The following is a 20,151-nucleotide window of genomic DNA, read 5'->3' as shown; positions in this document are numbered from 1 at the left end:
CGTTTCAGTTACGAAGACGGAAATCAAGATGGCCATATCCACGAAAGCTATTTTTTGTCTTTGCCTAGTCTGAATAAAAGCAACTTTTAGGAATATATGCACTTTTTCTGTAACTTTCAAACCCCAGTGGATGGAGAAGAAACACACTCTATTGCTAGCAATGCACAACATATAAAACATGATAAATGTATTTTACGTTACAGTGACGTTAATATATACAGTATAAACGTTCATACATTGTAAGTGGCTGGTTTAGTGCGACAAAAACAAATCAGAAGTGCTAATGAGGGATATTATCAATCATCCATCCATCCATCCATGCATTTTCTACCGCTTATTCCCTTTTTGGGGTCGGGGGGGGGGGTGCTGGCGCCTATCTCAGCTACAATCGGGCGGAAGGCGGCGTACACCCTGGACAAGTCGCCAATCAAATGTTATTTTTTTTGTAACCCTTAACAACAAGACAAAGAAGCAAGCAGGAGAGACAAAGCAGAGGGTAGTACGAAGTCGTGGGCGTCCGCCATCAATCAATCAATCAATCAATCAATGTTTACTTATATAGCCCTAAATCACTAGTGTCTCAAAGGGCTGCACAAACCACTACGACATCATCGGTAGGCCCATGGGACGTCGGTGACAATGATGACCATGAGAACATGATACTGTGATACTGATGATACTGATGACTATGAGAACATATGAGAACATGATACTGTGAAAGATCAATCCATAATGGATCCAACACAGTCGCGAGAGTCCAGTCCAAAGCGGATCCAACACAGCAGCGAGAGTCCCGTTCACAGCGGAGCCAGCAGGAAACCATCCCAAGCGGAGGCTGATCAGCACCGCAGAGATGTCCCCAGCCGATACACAGGCGAGCAGTACATGGCCACCGGATCGGACCGGACTCCCTCCACAAAGGAGAGTGGGACATAGAAGAAAAAGAAAAGAAACGGCAGATCAACTGGTCTAAAAAGGGAGTCTATTTAAAGGCTAGAGTATACAAATGAGTTTTAAGGTGAGACTTAAATGCTTCTACTGAGGTGGCATCTCGAACTGTTACCGGGAGGGCATTCCAGAGTACTGGAGCCCGAAATGAAAAAGCTCTACAGCCCGCAGACTTTTTTTGGGCTTTGGGGATCACTAATAAGCCGGAGTCCTTTGAACGCAGATTTCTTCAATGAGAGCTAGAGAAAAAGTTCACTACAGATTTAGGTTTTAATCATGTTACTAAATTCTTCCAATACCAGCTGCTATATGGACCCTGAGTTAGAGTAGGCTTTAAGTCATTAAAAACTTAAAAATATATATTTATTTTGAGACTGCTGAGTTCCAAAGGAAATGGTTAAAGACACTTCTGCTTGCTTACCGAAAGTTGCTCTCTGTGTTGCCCAATGTGTGTTTCTTGGTCTCTTATGATATATTAACGAGCAGGTCACAATTACACGTAATTATGGTGTTAAGCAGAGGGCCACAAAATATGGGCCAGCGGGTCGCAAATGGCCGGTGGGTTTTGAGTTTGAGACCCCTGACATAAAACAATGTGACAGGAGTACATAAATGTGTAGTGAAATTATTAATTTCGCTACATGATGACGTTATTACCGCCATTTTCCAAATGTAAACGATGTCGGTTCACGAGAGAAAGGACGCTTCACGAGTAAAAGAAATTGATAATCATGTCAAAAATAAGTGTCGATGGGACTGGATGGAAAGGGAAATCACTGATACTGTTGGGAAGAAGGAAGTTACGACTTTGTTCGCCGATTTTATCCGGAAAATCGATAGTCGCGGATAAGTTTTGTGCATGTGGTGTCATGATAATATTGACTATGGATCACCAGGTTTCAAGGCTTTGGAAGTACATGCCAAACGCCAAAAACATAGGAAACAACTTGAAGCAAAGAAAGCAAACTTTTCACCAGCTGGTCAACCGAAAGTGAGCAAACCTTACGGACTTAATCCTTTGTTTACATCGACAACTGCCGTAGACATCGAGAGGAAAGATCCATCCAAACAACCCACTTCAGTTGCAGACAGGGTAGTTAATAATGAGGTAAGCTAAAAAATATCTGCTTGCGAAATACCCATGTTTGTTTTAAATATTAACCAATTATTGCTTTGCGAAATATAAATGTTTTTTTCTAAAAATAAAAAGCCACGTGAAAATATATTATGAAATTACAGAAATTCAAAGAGTCGCATTATTGATTCCAGTTAACAATTTATTTCAAATAAATTTGCATATAATACTATTTTGTAATATTAAGTTCTTATGTAGTCTCTTGAAACAATATTGTCAGTGGTGTAACAATCTTGAAGGTAAATATTTTCACACTTGTTTCATGCAATATGTCAGTGTCCTCAAATTATTATTATTTCCTATTTTCAAATATGAGTAAAACATACTAAACATGTTTAATTATTTTCATAAATTTATATCCTATTTTGGCAAAAACAATGAAATGTTTACATTTGGTATTTTGTTATATTTATAACCAAACTTGTAAGCAATTAGGCATATACATTAAAACTGGTAATTGTTATTAGTAGTTATGTATTTTACAATTAATGCTACTTTCTGATAGCATGTATCATGTAATAGTCTTAACTTTAAAATATATTTTGTAAATAAACTGTAGATAATAACACTGATCAATGTGACACCTGTGGATGTGAAATGAACACAAGATGTAATTATTAGTGACTAAATACTGTTGGGACTGAACCATATACAGTGATTCATTAGGATAATTGGGGTATGTATGTTCTATTAATGATGTTTTCATGTCTTTAAACACTAAAATATTTTCTTCAAATGGTGCTCTTTGTTAATTTTAGCATGTTAAATTGGTGAAAAACCAGGAGCTTCAGACCCCCTGAAATGTTTTCAGTCTTTTTCATTTTGGACAAATCACATGCCTGAATTAATTATATTTATATAGTGCATTTTTTGTAGTGACTTTAAGCGCTTTACATAGTGAAACCCAATATTTACATCCTTAAGCTACATTTAACCCAGTGTGGGTGGCACATGAAGCAGGTGGGTAAAGTGTCTTGCCCAACGACACAACGGCAGTGCCTAGAATGGTGGAAGCGGGAATAGAACCTGGAACTCTCAAGTTGCTGGCCGGCCGCTCTACCAACCAAGCCATGCCATCCCCCATGTTAGCATGACCTTTCTCCAGCTTGACTGATAAAAACACAATCATCAAACAAACACACATTACCCATTTCTGCAGCTGTCTAATGGATATTTGGGAGATCACCTGACTTTGTTTTAGAAATGTGTCGTGAAGCCTTTAAAAAAAACACATATTTTTCAACATAGCCTGATTTTTGAGAGGTGCTCGGCGTGTACACGGGTCGAGCTCATTTAGCTCGCGGCTGGTCAGAAATCATTGAAAAGTTCTCAATAGGGGGCCTTTAATTCTTCTTGCAGGTGATGCAGGTGGTCAACGCCGACGCCATGGTGGTCAAGTTGAACTCCGGACAGCACAAGACTATACACCTGTCCAGCATCCGGCCCCCCAGGATTGAAGGAGAGGTAAAATTGCTATTTTCTTTGTAATTTCCTGTAAAAATGATTGCTTTAACTTTGTCTGCGCTTTGTGTGAGAACAATTGTATTTACAAAGCAATGATGGCAAACGCTCAGAGTTAGCAGCAGTGTAGCGAGCGAAACTGCTTCCTCTCATCTACAGATAAAGAGAGAAAAATGACAAGAGTACACATGAGAACGTGCTGCTTGGTTACCACGCATGACAACCTTGAAAACCGTGCGTCAATAAAAAGGCCAGAAAGGACAGGAAAAATAAATATGTCTCCTGCAAGTAGTGATAATACTAGCAACAGTGTGGGGTTATTTATCCTTTCTTGTTATGGCCGCCATTCATCCCAGGAGTCACCTCTTCTGGACTGTCACTCACAGCATCCTTTGCACCCTCAGACGTGCAAGCTATGGTCATTTTATTAATTTACACTATTGGCCTTTTGTTTTTGTTTGCCTCCTTTTGTGGTCTCCATCCTTTCATTTATTCATCCACGCAACGAATAACACAGCGACATCATTAACATTTTAGAACGAGTTGAAGAAGCAAGAATGTCACATTTTTTGCTGTAGTTTTGTCATTAGCTTGCTGCAGGGTTCTCGCATTAGTGGTTGGCTACACTTCTATTTTTCAATAGAAGTTGTTCATTGGCGTCCTGCTGGGCTTTGTTAGCAGCGACTCTGAACACAAGAAGCGCTCGCCTGCAATCCTCCAGTTTGTTGTCGCCATGGCAGCGGTGCAGAGCAGTGATGCTTCGAGAGCCCTTTGCTGCAAAACGTGTTCTACTGATAGCTCGTCTAAGTTGATTCGCTTGACACGCCTCATGAAAAATGAAGCATTGTTCTCAAAAAGCTGGCCTGCCGCAAACATTTTTCCGACTGAGCTTGTTAGCCGCAGTGCCGATTCTGGCCCGCGGGGGGGCAGGTTGAGTGAGAGGTCGCAGCAGGTGTGTGCCAGCTGGACACGTTGTGACATTGTGTTGGTGAGCGAGCTGGCGTGTCACTGCTGCACAGGACCAAAGTATGCAGCGACATGTAAGTCACCAAACCTTAAAATGTAATATTATCGTAAAAAAACAAAGAAAACTCCCTCGAGAAATAATGTATATAAAATGTATTTGTTACAGAGACCCAAAAATATGAAAACCAAACATATTTTTTAGATCAGTGGTTCTCAAATGGTGGTACGCATACCATTGGGGGTACTTGAAGGTATGCCAAAGGGTACGTGAGATTTTTTTTTTTTAAATATTCTAAAAATAGCAACAATTCAAAAATCCTTTATAAATATATTTATTGAATAAGACTTCAACAAAATATGAATGTAAGTTCATAAACTGAAAAGAAATGCAACAATGCAATATGGACAGCTAGATTTTTTGTGGACATGTTCCATAAATATTGATGTTAAAGATTAATTTTTTTGTGAAGAAATGTTTCTAATTAAGTTCATGAAACCAGATGGATCTCTATTACAATCCCCAAAAAGGGCACCTTAAGTTGATGATTCATTCTATGTGTAGAAATCTTTATTTATAATTGAATCCCTTGTTTATTTTTCAGCAAGTTTTAGTTATTTTTTAAATCTTTTTTTCCAAATAGTTCAAGAAACACCACTACAAATGAGCAATATTTTGCATTGTTATACAATTTAACAAATCAGAAACTGATGACATAGTGCTGTATTTTACTTCTCTTTTTTTCAACCTAAAATGCTTTGGGGGTACTTGAATTAAACAATTTTTCACAGGGGGTACATCACTGAAAAAAGATTGAGAACCACTGTTTTAGATAATAATTATACATGAAAAAACAATATGAAGTACATACACTGTAACTGATAAATGGGTTCTACTTGTATATCGCTTTTCTACCTTTAAGGTACCGGTACTCAAAGCGCTTTGACACTTTCTACATTCACCCATTTACACACAAATTCACACACTTATGGCGGGAGCTGTCGTGCAAGGCCCTAACCACGACCCATCAGGAGCAAGGCTGAAGTGTCTTGCTCAAGGACACAACAGACGTGACTAGGATGGTGGAAGCTGGGGATCGAACCGGTAACCCTAAAGTTGCTGGCACGGCCGTTATAACAACCAAGCGACGCCATCCCATGATGATTAAAAAAGATAAAAAATGGCTGTTGAACTGCTGCATTGAATCTATTGAATCTTGATAAACATCTTGAACCTTATTTTAAAAAATGGATAATCTAATTAATCTCATTGGTGAACCATAAATTACTTCACGTTTTATTTATAAAAACTTTAAAGTTGAACTGCAGTTTTTTGGACTTTTGCTTCTCGTTCACAATCATTATGAAAGACAATGTCCGCTTACAATGGAGCCAATGGGAAGTCCTCCATTCCGCCCATAAAACCCAATAAATAACCATTCAAAAACTGCTAACAATACTCCCTTTACATTTCGTGATTTTAATATTAACCAAGTAGTAGTGATATTGTTATTATAAGCGCTAACGCAGACGAACTACTTTTGGCGGTGCCATGATCACAAGCTTGTGTGTCTTTGTTGACATCGGTGAGTGAGCTGCTTGCTCGCCTTTGTGCTTGTGAAAGTTTATTGTAAATCATAAATCATGCCTCCCACCTTGATAGAAGGATAAGGACATGTTCTGACATGTTGGTACACTTTGATAGTCAATTTAGACCCAGGAATGGCGAGAACGACACCAAAACACTTGGTTCCACCCCCCACTTTTTTGCGAGGATTATGGGTCATTCTTCGTTTTAATGGGAATATATGAACATTCTAGCAGTCAGCATCCTAATGATAGCATACCTTGTACAGTAAGTGATATTTTATTATGTTTTTTGGCTCTAATGAAGTTTACAGTGAATAATAATATGTGATGTTGAAAAGAAAGCAAACATTATGCGTTTTTTAAATTAATGTTCCGCATATGCTTACAATGATCAATGATCGTGGCAGCACTTTGTGCTGATAGAAATGTTATTCTTTTTTTCCTCAATTGACCTCTTTTTTTCTCAAAGGGTGTTCACATCCTTGCAACTATCACTAAGTCATGACTGTTTTAGTAGACAAAGTGGAGTTATTTTTTTAGTTGTGTAAGCGGCAAAAACATAAGTGTTATAATGAAGGCAACACATGATGCAAGTGTCAATATTGGCTATAATAGCCTACTGTCAAAATTACTATGTATCGCAGGCTGGCACAAACACATTTTTACAACGTTGAAAAACATGAGTAAAATCTGAGGCTTCTCAGAAGGTGAGATAACTCCTGAAAATGACTGGCTTAGAATGGCCATAGGTATAGATGTGTGTGTTCAAGTTAAAGGTAACGGCAGGCTGTCTTCTTCCTGTGGATTTATTACAATCTTTGCAAGCTGAGTAACGTTTGCTGTGGTCAATAATGGCACACATATAACCATCAGAAAAGCAGCCAATATTACATATTTATGTTGTCATGAGATATACAAATATAGAATAAATACACAGAGAACATAAGTAAAGGATATTAAATTAGCTCAAACCTACCTACAAACAGAGGTGGGTAGTAACGCGCTACATTTACTCCGTGAGTAACTTTTGGGATAAATTGTACTTCTAAGAGTAGTTTTTATGCAACATACTTTTACTTTTACTTGAGTATATTTCTAGAGAAGAAACGCTACTTTTACTCCGCTCCATTTATCTGCAATCAGGTCGCTACTCGCTACTTTTTTTAATCGATCTGTTAATGCAGGTTTTTTTTGTTTTGATTTTGTCAGACACGCATTCAAAGTAGGAACTACGCATGCTTGCGTTTCACCAATCACATGCAGTCACTTGTGATGTTGGACCAATCAAACAGAGCCAGGTGGTCATGTAACCGTCACACGTAGAACCCGACATGTTGAAAAACGTATTGGGGTGTTACCATTTAGTGGTCAACTGTACGGAATATGTACTGTACTGTACAATCTACTAATAAAAGTTTCAACCAATCAAAAGTGTAAAGGAAAAAAGACACTTTTTATTTCAACCGTACTTCCCGTCAAAAGCCTAAAGACTGATCGCACAGTTCCTGTCTTCACAATAAAAGTGCTGCTCCATTCTCGCCTGCGCTAACAAAATAAGAGTCTCCGAAAGCCAGAGCAAACAAGCTAGCAAACTACGGAGTTTGCCGCCAATGTATTTCTTGTAAAGTGTATAAAAACGAATATGAAAGCTGGACAAATAAGATGCCAAAAACCAACGACTTTCATGATGTATTAGACAGGAAGGAGGAACTTTTTTTCTCCTCCATTTGAAAACCGGGACTTTATCAGCACTACTGTCTGATTCCAATCAATGCAAGTCATCAGAATCAGGTAATACACCAACTTATATTTTTGTCTTCATTAAAGATAGGAATCTATATGTTAAACATGCATGTATATTCATTAAAACACCTTTAACATGTGAACAAAAACGGCAAAATGAATAAATATAAATTATATACTGCGTATATATAAAGGTATGTATATATACATATATATATATATATATATATATATATATGATATGTGTGTATGTATATGTATATATGAGGTAGATCACCTCGACTTGATCATTTATTAAGTAATTGATTAACGTTGAAAAACTTATTGGGGTGTTACCATTTAGTGGTCAATTGTACGGAATATGTACTGTACTGTGCAATCTACTAATACAAGTTTCAATCAATCAATCAATCAATCAATCAATCAATGCCTACTGAGCCTATGGTGCTGTTAAGTTAATGTGGCTCAATTTGCCTTAATTTTTTATTTTTATTTTAATGTATTATTATTTAATATATAATATTGTTTTAGTTGCTTAAGAGATATTCCTGGCTCTGAAATTGCTCATTGCTATTTTTATGTTTTTGTGCATTGTTTGTTGCCGTCATCATTAAACGAACAGGTTACTCATCAGTTACTCAGTACTTGAGTAGTTTTTTCACAACATAATTTTTACTTTTACTCAAGTAAATATTTGGGTGACTACTTCTTACTTTTACTTGAGTAATACATCTCTAAAGTAACAGTACTCTTACTTGAGTACAATTTCTGGCTACTCTACCCACCTCTGCCTACAAACGAGGCATAATGATGCAATATGTACATACAGCTAGCCTAAATAGCATGTTAGCATCGATTAGCTTTCAGTCATGCACTGACCAAATATGCCTGATTAGCACTCCACACGAGTCAATAACATCAGCAAAGCTCACGTTTGTACTTTCACGCACAGCGTAAAAAGTTTGTTGGACAAAATAAGACAAAGAAGTGGCATATCCTCTGAAAAAAGTAAGTTCAACGACCGCCAAAATTGGTAGGACAAAACCGCGCTCGCCAAATACTCATCAGTGAAGAATGTTTAATATAAACAGTGGGATTTCTAACAATTAGGAAGGTTTTTGTCAAATTTGTCCTCCTACGGAAACCCTATTGAAACAAAAAATATATTTTTTCCCTTATCTTTTTCTAATCTCATACATTTTTGTAAAAGCTCCATGAAGCGCTAAAGGCAGCTCTCGAGCTGTGAGTTGCCGACCCCTGGGTTAGAAGGAAACTGTTCACAAGAGAGGAGTTTTTTCTTTTATTAAACTCAAAAGTAAGTGTTTTAGCACCTCTTCTGTTGAATGTGCAGCAAACAGTTGTGTAAGATTATTTATTTGTCCCACGTTTACAAGCTTTAGAAACAGATATTATTGTTAGAACATCTTTAAAAAGTCCCTTCTGCATTAAAGTGGACCTCCTAAAATTGTTGTCCAGGTCATGACAAAATCAATGAAAAATCCATGAGTGAGCGACAGCAGGTGTGTGTTATAAAGCAGCTAGATAGGACGTCAACTCTGAAACCGAGATGGAGATACCAAAAAAAAAAAAAAAAGTGACTAGCGCGGCAACGCGAAATGACAAGACTAAGTCTGAGCACATCATGCAGAAACTCTGCTAATTCTGCCCGGGGAAAGCTTCACACAGAGAGAGGAGCAGGGGATCGTCATTGCTGTGTGTCTCCAGCGTGACCCAGTAACAGCAGTTTGCGCTCGCTATCCTGGGGGGAAGCTCTGTTCTATTTGGGGTAAATTCCCTTCGTTCCAAATTACCCGCTACTGCTCAGGAATGTTTTTTGACTATTGCAGAGACATGGCGCTTTCTGCTGGATGGCACAGTGGAGGTGGGGGTGGTGGGGAGTGGGGTCAAAGATGAAGTGATGAGTCAGGTGCATGACATGCTTTGGGTGTGATGGCGACGCACATTACATACGATGATATTCTCTGCACATGAACACATGTGTATGTTGTGGTGCACCAGTGACTCAGGACTCGGGCTACTCCCGTGTCATCTTCTTCCCAAAGGGATAATCAAGGCCTGTCACGTCGGGCTTGGGGGGTGCAGGGCGGGCACGCCAGGGGCGCACACATGTCGTGTGGCAGAACGGTCAAATTCAAAGGGGAGGCGGCGGAAGTCGGGATGGTAAAGGAGGGACAACACAATGGGGAGGAAAGTGTTTTAGTGAGAAAATAACAATAAAGCATCTTGTTTATTTGTCGTTAGTTGCTTTACAAAGCAACTGTTTATTGCAGTATTTGGAGTAGATCCCTGCTATGCTAAACACCCATAATGGACACACCCATAAAAAGCAATAATAATGCCTATTTTTTACATTATAAAACCTATAATATTCCTCTTACAGTTATTCATTATTAATGAGTTTTTTACTATTTATTATTACAGGGTAGCTATCATTTCAGGGTGACTGGTCAGGACAGCAAAAAGAACAGGGTTTCCAGATCCAACGTTAGGGTTTAAATGTCTTCTGTAAGGTTGATAAAGGAAGCATGTGTTTTTTCTACAAAGATAATAAAAAGATCTAAATAATGGTACACACAAGCACTCATAGTAAAATAGGGCTGTCAAATTTAATGCAATTATTAACAAAAAATGTTTGCAATAATCATGTACAATCACAGATTAATGACTAAATATATACAGTTGTGGTTAAAAGTTTACATATACTTGTAAAGAACAATGTCATGGCTGTCTTGAGTTTCCAATAATTTCTACAACTCTTATTTTTTGGTTCTTTTATGAATTTGTTATGGGTCTACTGAAAATGTGACCAAATCTGCTGGGTCAAAAGACTACAGCAATGTTAATATTTGGTTATGGCCAAACAGCTAAATTGTTGTTTCATTTGACATCAGGAAAGTTCTGTGGTCAGATGAAACACGAATTGAGCTGTTTGGCCTCAATACCAAGCAATATGTTTGGAGGACAAAAGGTGAGGCCTTTAATCCCAAGAACACCATCCTACCGTCAAGCATGGTAGTGGTAGTGGTAGTGTTATGCTCTGGGTCTGTTTTGCTGCCAATAGAAATTGTGCTTTACAGAGAGTAAATAGGACCATGAAAAAGGAGGATTACCCCAAATTCTTCAGGACAACCTAAAATCATCAGCCCGGAGGTTGGGTTTTGGGTGCAGTTGGGTGTTCCAACAGGACATTGAGCCCAAACACACGTCAACAGTGGTAAAGGAATGGCTAAATCAGGCTAGAATTAAGGTTTTAGAATGGCCTTCCCAAAGTCAATGCTGAAGAAAAAAGTCCATGTCAGAAAAACAACACATTTAGCAGAACAGCACCAATTTGGTCAAGAAGAGTGGTCAAAAATTCAACAAGAAGCTTGTGGCTACCAAAAATGCCTCATTGCAGTGAAACTTGCCAAGGGACATGTAACCAAATATTAACATTGCTATACTTTTGACCCAGCAGATTTGGCCACATTTTCAGTAAGCCCATAATTATTTCATAAAGAACCAAACTTTTTTATGACTTACAAGTATGTGCTTCAATCACTTTATCACAAAAAAGAAGAGTTGTAGAAATTTTTGGAAACTCAAGACAGCCATGACATCGTTTTTTAAATAGTATATGTAAACTTTTGACCGCGACTGTATTTGTTCGCACATTTTTCTTTATCCTATCTGCGTATGGTTACCTGGTTGTTACCCGTCAGTGATCAGATCAATGCATATGATGCAAGTATTTTACAGTCTGTGATTATGGTAATAGTGTCGTTACTGGAGGTGGGAATCTTTTGGCACCTCACGATTCAATTACGATTACAATTCAGGAGCTACGATTCGATTAAAAATCAATCATGGTGCATTTTTTATCCGTTTTATTCATGCAGTTTTACATTTCTTTTCGGTTCACTAAATCAGCGTTTGTCACTTGCAACTTTTAAAAACAATGCATTTGTAATAAGAAATTCCCATCACATTTATTAAATTGATGGAGATGCGTGCAAAACTGGAACATAAGTGCCCTAAAATAAAGGAGGTAGTCTGATCTCTCAGGGAGACGGCTCACTGCAGTCAGCCAAATTTTAGAACTGTCTGCATTACTTTTTTCACAATAAATAAATTGATTGATTGATTGATGTTTACTTAGGGCTTCACGGTGGCAGAGGGGTTAGTGCGTCTGCCTCACAATACGAAGGTCCTGCAGTCCTGGGTTCAAATCCAGGCTCGGGATCTTTCTGTGTGGAGTTTGCATGTTCTCCCCGTGAATGCGTGGGTTCCCTCCGGGTACTCCGGCTTCCTCCCACTTCCAAAGACATGCACCTGGCGATAGGTTGATTGGCAACACTAAATTGACCCTAGTGTGTGAATGTGAGTGTGAATGTTGTCTGTCTATCTGTGTTGGCCCTGCGATGAGGTGGTGACTTGTCCATGGTGTACCCCGCCTTCCGCCCGATTGTAGCTGAGATAGGCGCCAACGACCCCCGCGACCCCAAAAGGGAATAAGCGGTAGAAAATGGATGGATGGATGTTTACTTATCGGTTTTATACTTTTCCAATTCAGCTAAAAATCGATTTTCCCCTCCTCTAGTTATTACTCTACAATTAATATGAAACATGTAATGATTTAAAAGCATTGTAATAAACACAGTTAAAAGGGACCGTAGTGTAATGAAAATGTCAGCACTAGCTGAGATAGGCGGCAGCGCCCCCCCGTGACCCCAAAAGGGATTAAGCGGTAGAAAATGGATGGATGGATGGATGGTTTGCTATTGGCTGGTGGTGAGGTATTATTAGCCATAGAAATTTACAACATACCTGCAACAAAAATTAACATTACAGCCATCAATCAATGCATTGAGTTCATAAAAAACACTATACAGACAACATAAGGAATCTGAACTTCAAAGCTTTACTGATTTATAGGTTCTGAATAAAAATGTAATGCTAACAATTAACCTTTCAGTAGGATAGGAACAAAAGTAAAACCCAAAACACAGTGAATACACAGCTTTAACCCTTACGCAAATGAGAAAAAATATTTTTTATAGATGCACACTGTTGACCAAAAAGCACGAACAAAGTCCGTGTTCGACCACAGCTCTAATAGGAAAAAAAACAAGCATCAGATGATATGGGCCTGCATGTAAAATCTCCGATACAAGCAGTCCTGCAGCGTGTTTACTTGTGCAAAGCTGTTATAATGAAGGCAACACATGATGCAAATGTCGATGTTGGCTATGATAGCCTACTGTCAAAATGACTATGTATCGCAGGCTGGCACCAATTTTCGTTGACAGAAATGTTGAAATTTGAATATTTATTCTACAGATTTTTACAACGGTGAAAAACATGAGTAAAACGGAGGTTTCTCAAAGGGTAAGATAACTCCTGAAAATTACTGGCTTGGGATGGCCAAAGGTATAGATAGATATGTGTGTCCAAGTAAAAGGAAACGGCAGGCTGTCTTCTTCCTGTGGATTTATTACAATCTTTGCAAGGCGAGTAACGTTTGCTGTGGTCTATAAAGGCACACAAACAACCATCAGAAAAGCAGCATATTTTACATATTTATGTTGTCATGAGATATACAAATATAGAATAAATACACAGAGAACATAAGTAAAGGATATTAAATTTGCTCAAACATACCTACAAACGAGACATAAAGATGCAATATGTACATATGGCTATATTTTTTTATAGATGCACACTGTAGACTAAATAGCAAGAACAAAGTCTGTGTTCGACCACAGCTCTAATTGGAAAAAAAACAAGTATCAGAAGATATGGGCCTGCATCTAATATCTCCGATACAAGCAGTCCTGCAGCGTGTTTACTTGTGCAAAGCTGGACAGACAGTTCCCTTTTTTAAATGTCCTCCAATAACCGCACAAGGCTGGTCTTCTATTTTTGTCAAGTTTTACAAAACGTAAACACAGTAGGCTGTAGGCCACTAGGAGCTAGCAGCTACACAACAGCTAATAAGCACACAATAGCATACAAGCTAGACATACTGTACATAGTAAGTGTTTTATTGAATTGAATTGTGAATTTAAATAAGTATAAAGTAATTATAGATGCATATTACTTACACATACAAAGTCTCCAAGGCAGAAGCCTATTAAAATGTGTATGGTAACAAACGCTTCTGCATCATTTAACTTACTACTGTTTGAGCTTGATTTAATGAAATCTTGTGGCCACTATGTGCTGCCTAAAACGAATTACCACTCCACTTCAATTTAAAGACAGCATTTCAGATGATGAATACAAACCCCGTTTCCATATGAGTTGGATAATTGTGTTAGATGTAAATATAAACGGAATACAAAGAATTTGCAAATCCTTTTAAACCCATATTCAATTGAATGCACTACAAAGACAAGATATTTGATGTTCTAACTCAGTGGTCCCCAACCTTTTTGTATCCGCGGACCAGTCAACGCTGAATAATTTGTCCCGCGGCCCGGGAAGGGGGTGTCCTTTTTTTTCTTTCTTCTTCTTTGTCATGAAAAAGGGAGTTTTTTGTGGTCGGTGCACTATTTGTATGTGTAGATTGTGTTTTTTATGTTGATTTAATAAAAAATAAAAAATAAAATTATTATTATTATTTTTTTTTTATAAAAAATTCTTCTGCGGCCCGGTCGCAATCGGACATGGCCCGGTGGTTGGGGACCACTGTTCTAACTCATAAACGTTATTTTTTTTTGCAAATAATTAACTTAGAATTTCATGGCTGCAACACTAGCCAAAGTAGTTGGGAAAGGGCATGTTCACCACTGTGTTACATCACCTTTTCTTTTAACAACACTTGGGAACTGAGGAAACTAATTGTTAAAGCTCTGATAGTGGAATTATTTCCCATTCTTGTTTTATGTAAAGCTTCAGTCGTTCAATAGTCCGAGGTCTCCGCTGTCGTATTTTACGGCTCATAATGCGCCACACATTTTCGATGGGGGACAGGTCTGGACTGCAGGAGGGGCCAGGAATGTACCCGCACTCTTTTACTACAAAGCCACGCTGTTGTAACACGTGGCTTGGCATTTTCTTGCTGAAATAAACAGGGGCGTCCATGATAACGTTGCTTGGATGAAAACATATGTTGCTCCAAAACCTGTATGGACCATTCAGCATTAATGGTGCCTTCACAGATGTGTAAGTTACCCATGCCTTGGGCACTAATGCACCCCTATACCATCACAGATGCTGGTTTTTTAACTTTGCGCCTATAACAATCCGGATAGTTATTTTCCTCTTTGTTCCGGAGGACACCGCGTCCACAGTTTCCAAATATAATTTGAAATGTGGACTCGTCAGACCACAGAACACTTTTCCACTTTGCATCAGTCCATCTTAGATGAGCTTGGGACCAGCGAAGCCGGCGGCGTTTCTGGGTGTTGTTGATGAATGGGTTTTGCTTTGCATAGTAGAGTTTTAACTTGCACTTACAGATGTAGCGACCAACTGTAGTTACTGACAGTGGTTTTCTGAAGTGTTCCTGAGCCCATGTGGTGATATCCTTTACACTAATTTTAGGTTTTGATGCAGTACCGCCTGAGGGATCAAAGGTCCGTAATATCCTCGCTTATGTCCAGTAATTTCTCCAGATTCTCAGATTCTCTGAAACTTTTGATGATTTTACAGACCGTAGATGGTAAAATCCCAAAATTCCTTGCAATAGCTCGTTGAGAAATGTTGTTCTAAACATGTTCAACAATTTGCTTACAAAGTGGTGATCCTCGCTCAATCCTTGTTTTTGAATTACTTAGCATTTTATGGAAGCTGCTTTTATACCCAATCATGGCACCCACCTGTTCCCAATTAGCCTGCGCACCTGTGGGATTCTTCCAAATAAGTGTTTGATGAACATTCCTAAACTTCATCGGTATTTATTGCCACCTTTCCCAACTTCTTTGTCACATGTTGCTGGCATCAAATTCTAAAGTTAATGATTATTTGCGGGGAAAAAAAAAGGGTTATCAGTTTGAACATCAAATATGTTGTCTTTGTAGCATATTCAACTAAATATGGGTTGAAAAGGATTTTCAAATCATTGTATTCCGTTTATATTTACATTTAACACAATTTCCCAACTCCTATGGAAACAGGGTTTGTAATTTATAGGTTAGTGTTTTTATACCTATTATGGTTCTCTGACAAATTTCACTTGATCAAACCTTTTCTGACATTCAACACAACAAAATATTAGAAGTCCCAGGATTTATGCTGATATTGTATAGAATTATCAGTATCGGCCAATACTCAAGGCTCCCATATCGAATCATATGTGAAAAAGTTGGTGCACCTGTAGTTTGGACTTTATCTCTCCATCAAATTAGGCCTCTGTTTTAGCTATCAGAGTCCTACGCTGGTGGTCTGCAGTCTCTGGAGTGCACTGCCAGTGTCTGAATTAAATAATAGTTTGCAATAAATTCCCAGTTTAGACTGAAATGCTAGACAAATGTTTCTGTTGAAGATGTACCTAATATTATGAGTACTAATAATAGTTTGGAGACTTCACAAGCTGTTTGCAATGATGCATCACCATGAACGACCTTAACCCTCCTTGAAAAGCTCACACAAACCCTTAACTGTAAAATAACATTACCACAGTACAATCTGAGTGGGCGTGTGCAACAATTAGTCACTCACAAGGCAACAAAGTCCCTGTTTACTAATGTTTACTCCGGCCCACTGAGACCAAAATAAGAAGGAAAAGATGAAAGAAACATGAATGGCCCCGCCATGTGTCAGTCTGACAATTACTATCATTATGGGAGCAATGGAGGGATTGGCAGGATTTAAAGAGACAAAGAGGCGAGGTTGGTTCGGCTGTCACACTTCATCAGTGCACTGGTACATGCTAGCGTTTGGCCTCGCTCACCCCGCAAAAGTAGACGACCATAACGACGGCCCACCTCGCAGAATGTGTTGTCAGTAGATGACACAACTGCTTTCTGTTCAGGAGAGAACACACAGAATATAATACAAATAATAACGGAAGAAATTAACAAATTAAAAAAAGGGTTTGATAAAAACAGACTATCTTTGAATCTCAGTAAAACTAAAATAATGCTATTTGGTAACAGTAGAAAAGAGCATCAGGCACAAATACAAATAGACAGAGTAGATATTGAAAAGGTAAAAGAATCTAGATTTTTGGGAGTATTAATAGATGATAAAATGAACTGGAAATCTCATATACAAAACATACAACGTAAGGTGGCAAAAAACCTTTCAATAATGAATAAAGCAAAATACGTCCTGGGCCAAAAATCACTTTATATTCTCTACTGCTCGCTAGTGTTACCATATCTGAGTTTTTGTGCAGAAATATGGAGGAATAACTACAAATGTGCGCTACATTCGTTAACTGTGTTACAAAAAAGATCAATTAGAATAATACATAATGTTGGACGTAGAGAACATACAAACCCTTTATTTCTTGAGTCAAAAATATTAAAGCTTGATGATTTGGTAAAATTGCAAACTGCTAAAATGATGTACAAAGGTAATTATAACCTGCTACCAAAGAATGTACAACAATTCTTCTCAACTAAAGAGGAGAAATATAACCTTAAAGGAAAATCTAATTTAAAACATTTGTATGCACGTACAACACTTAAAACCTGTAGCATATCAGTATGTGGAATTAAATTATGGAATGGATTAAGTAAAGAAGTTAAACATTGTACTGATATGATCCAGTTTAAGAGGCTGTTCAAATTAATAGTGCTTACAAAGTACAAAGAAGAAGAATTATGAGAAACACTTTCAACCTTATTGAAAATAAGATATTCTTCATCTCAGTATGTTGGTAATGACTGAATTAATTAATTACATATTACAGAACTTTTGTATTACTCATTCACGGATGTCATTTTACTATTTTGCTGTATAAAGGGTCAGTAAATAAATGTATATATTTGTGGGCACTCTGATGTGGGAAAGAGGTAGGACTAAATAAGCTTTGCTTCTTACTACTCCTTTTCGGACATGGTGTGATGTGAGGTGATATTAAATTTTCTGTATAGTATTGTAAATGTGTTCATGTTCGAAATAAACTAAGAAATAAAGGAAGAAAAGACAAGACATGACTTCTGGCAGGCAGCATGTTACATTATTTTAGTTAGCTGTCCCGTATTAGCATTCACGTTTAAGATACTAACACATTAAACGTTGTGTTTCTGATACGGTAGTGCATAAGAAAAGCACATTCATCAAATTCCAGCATCATGACAAGAATACACGTGAGGCTCAAACAATACTGATGCATCATGAAGCAATAAGTGCCACTGCTCCTGGATACTTTGTGTCTCACTTTAGGGAAAAAAACATATTGGACCGATACAACTGCTCTCTCTGAAGCACCAAACTGTGTTTATCAGGAAGCATTTCTTTTTAGCTCACAAGTGACAGCTCGTACTGATAGAAGTCAAAGAGTTTATGTGCTGCATTTGACATAATCGATTTAGATAGTAAAAGGAGAGAGTTAGGTGTCATATTTCTTCATGCACAGCAATTAAAAAGAAAAGTTACTGTAAATATTTAGTGACAGTACAGCCTTTGAGTGTGCCACACACTGACTGAGGTGTCATTTACCCATCACTAAAATACACTGTTGTGGAACCGGGCACAGATTTAAAATGGAAAGTTACAGTGGCACCTTGGTTTTCATATGCTCCTTTTTTTTGTATGATTTAGTTTTTGTACACCCTCTCCGTTATCGTACAACCAAACATTGCGCAGAACATACTAGTCTGTTTGCATGCACGCCATTCTGCTGAATGGAGTGGCCAAGCAAAGAATCCCAGTGAATTCAGTGTTTTTTTGTTTGTTTTTGTTTTGTTTTTTGTTTGTTTGCACAAGCGCCTCATCAGCAAAAACTGTAACGAGGCCGTCGACAAGTTTGAGGTGGCTGAAAGATTGGTGAAATCGGAAATTCTCAATATGGAAATAGGCAAATAAGACATTGGGTGTGTATGTAAATATGTACAGCATTTGTTTTGTGTTAGCTATACTTTGCCGTTTTTATTCGTAAATTGTGGACGGTATTTTTTATTTTACTTATACATTGTACCTTTCAGTTTAAGGTTTACTTAGTGCGGTCTCAGTGCATGTTTTTTTACCATATTTGATTACCCATATAAGTTTTCATGTAGGGACGGCGTGGCGCAGTGGTAGAGTGGCCGTGCACAACCCGAGGGTCCCTGGTTCAATTCCCACCTAGTACCAACTTCGTCACGTCCGTTGTGTCCTGAGCAAGACACTTCACCCTTGCTCCTGATGGGTCCTGGTTGGCGCCTTGCATGGCAGCTCCCTCCATCAGTGTGTGAATGTGTGTGTGAATGGGTAAATGTGGAAGTAGTGTCAAAGCGCTTTGAGTACCTTGAAGGTAGAAAAGCGCTATACAAGTACAACCCATTTATTTGTTTTTCTGTGTTTTTTTTTTCTTGCGTTCCAAGGCAAAATAATCCCCCGTAAAGGGAAAAAAAGATGCCATTGTCAGCAATTTGATAGAAAAGGTGAGAAACACTAAGAATTCATGACATAACTTACAGCAAATTAAAAAGGTTGTGTCCGCATGGTGGCCCTTCCCTCGCTTATTGCTTGTCTTTGCCAACACGTTTTCAATACAGGTACAAACAATGTTACATATGCTTATTATCTATTTATTTCATCATTTACTTGTATTCTACTTTTTTTTTCTGCATGTACAACACTAATTATTCCCTGTAATATGTGTTAAGTGTTTATTTTATGGCTGCCTGGAAGGGAAACATTGGATTTCCATTATTTCAAATAGGTAAAATTGCTTTTGTCTTTGTTGGGCCCTTTAAGAAAACCGAAATACAACTGTATTAGAAAAGGAGACTTGTCATAACAAGGAATGGTATTTGTGTCATGTGGTTATCCGTGTGTTCCCATTGTTTCCTCCCTTGTCCCGCTCTCATGTCTTCCGCCTCCGTCACCTCATCCTCCTGTGCCCTCCTTCCCTCGCTCAGCTTGCATTAACCTTCTAAATGATAGAGAAGTGTTACCTTTTTGTCATCCTCTCTCGCCCGCCTCTCCCGCACCGTGCACCCTAATTGGCTTAGAGTACTGACATTTACAGCCCACGGTGACACCGCGCCCTTTTCCAGCCGTGAAACAGCTCATTAGTTGCAAATTATTTCTTTTTTTTTTCTTTCCTGTTGGAGTAAGCTGCTTGTTTTTTTTTTTTTTATTTAACTTTTTTTTTTTATTCTTTTAAGTTTTGCACATCACGGTCTTGCTGTCAAACCCCTCAGGATGCACAC

General features: G+C 38.2%; 1 protein-coding gene across 1 annotated transcript in view; it reads left to right on the top strand.

Moving 5' to 3' along the window:
- Positions 1 to 20,151, top strand: part of snd1 (staphylococcal nuclease and tudor domain containing 1) — a 315,742-nt gene that overhangs the window by 38,124 nt on the left and 257,467 nt on the right. The window contains exon 10 of the mRNA XM_061912195.1: positions 3,443 to 3,547. Coding sequence (XP_061768179.1) covers positions 3,443 to 3,547 — 105 coding nt within the window. The remainder of the gene's footprint in view (positions 1 to 3,442; positions 3,548 to 20,151) is intronic.

The sequence above is a fragment of the Nerophis ophidion genome, linkage group LG10 (genome assembly GCF_033978795.1).
Source record: "Nerophis ophidion isolate RoL-2023_Sa linkage group LG10, RoL_Noph_v1.0, whole genome shotgun sequence".
Taxonomy (NCBI): Eukaryota; Metazoa; Chordata; class Actinopteri; order Syngnathiformes; family Syngnathidae; genus Nerophis; species Nerophis ophidion.
The sequence above is the reverse complement of the archived record's forward strand: the minus strand, read 5'-3'. Positions and strand labels throughout refer to the sequence as shown.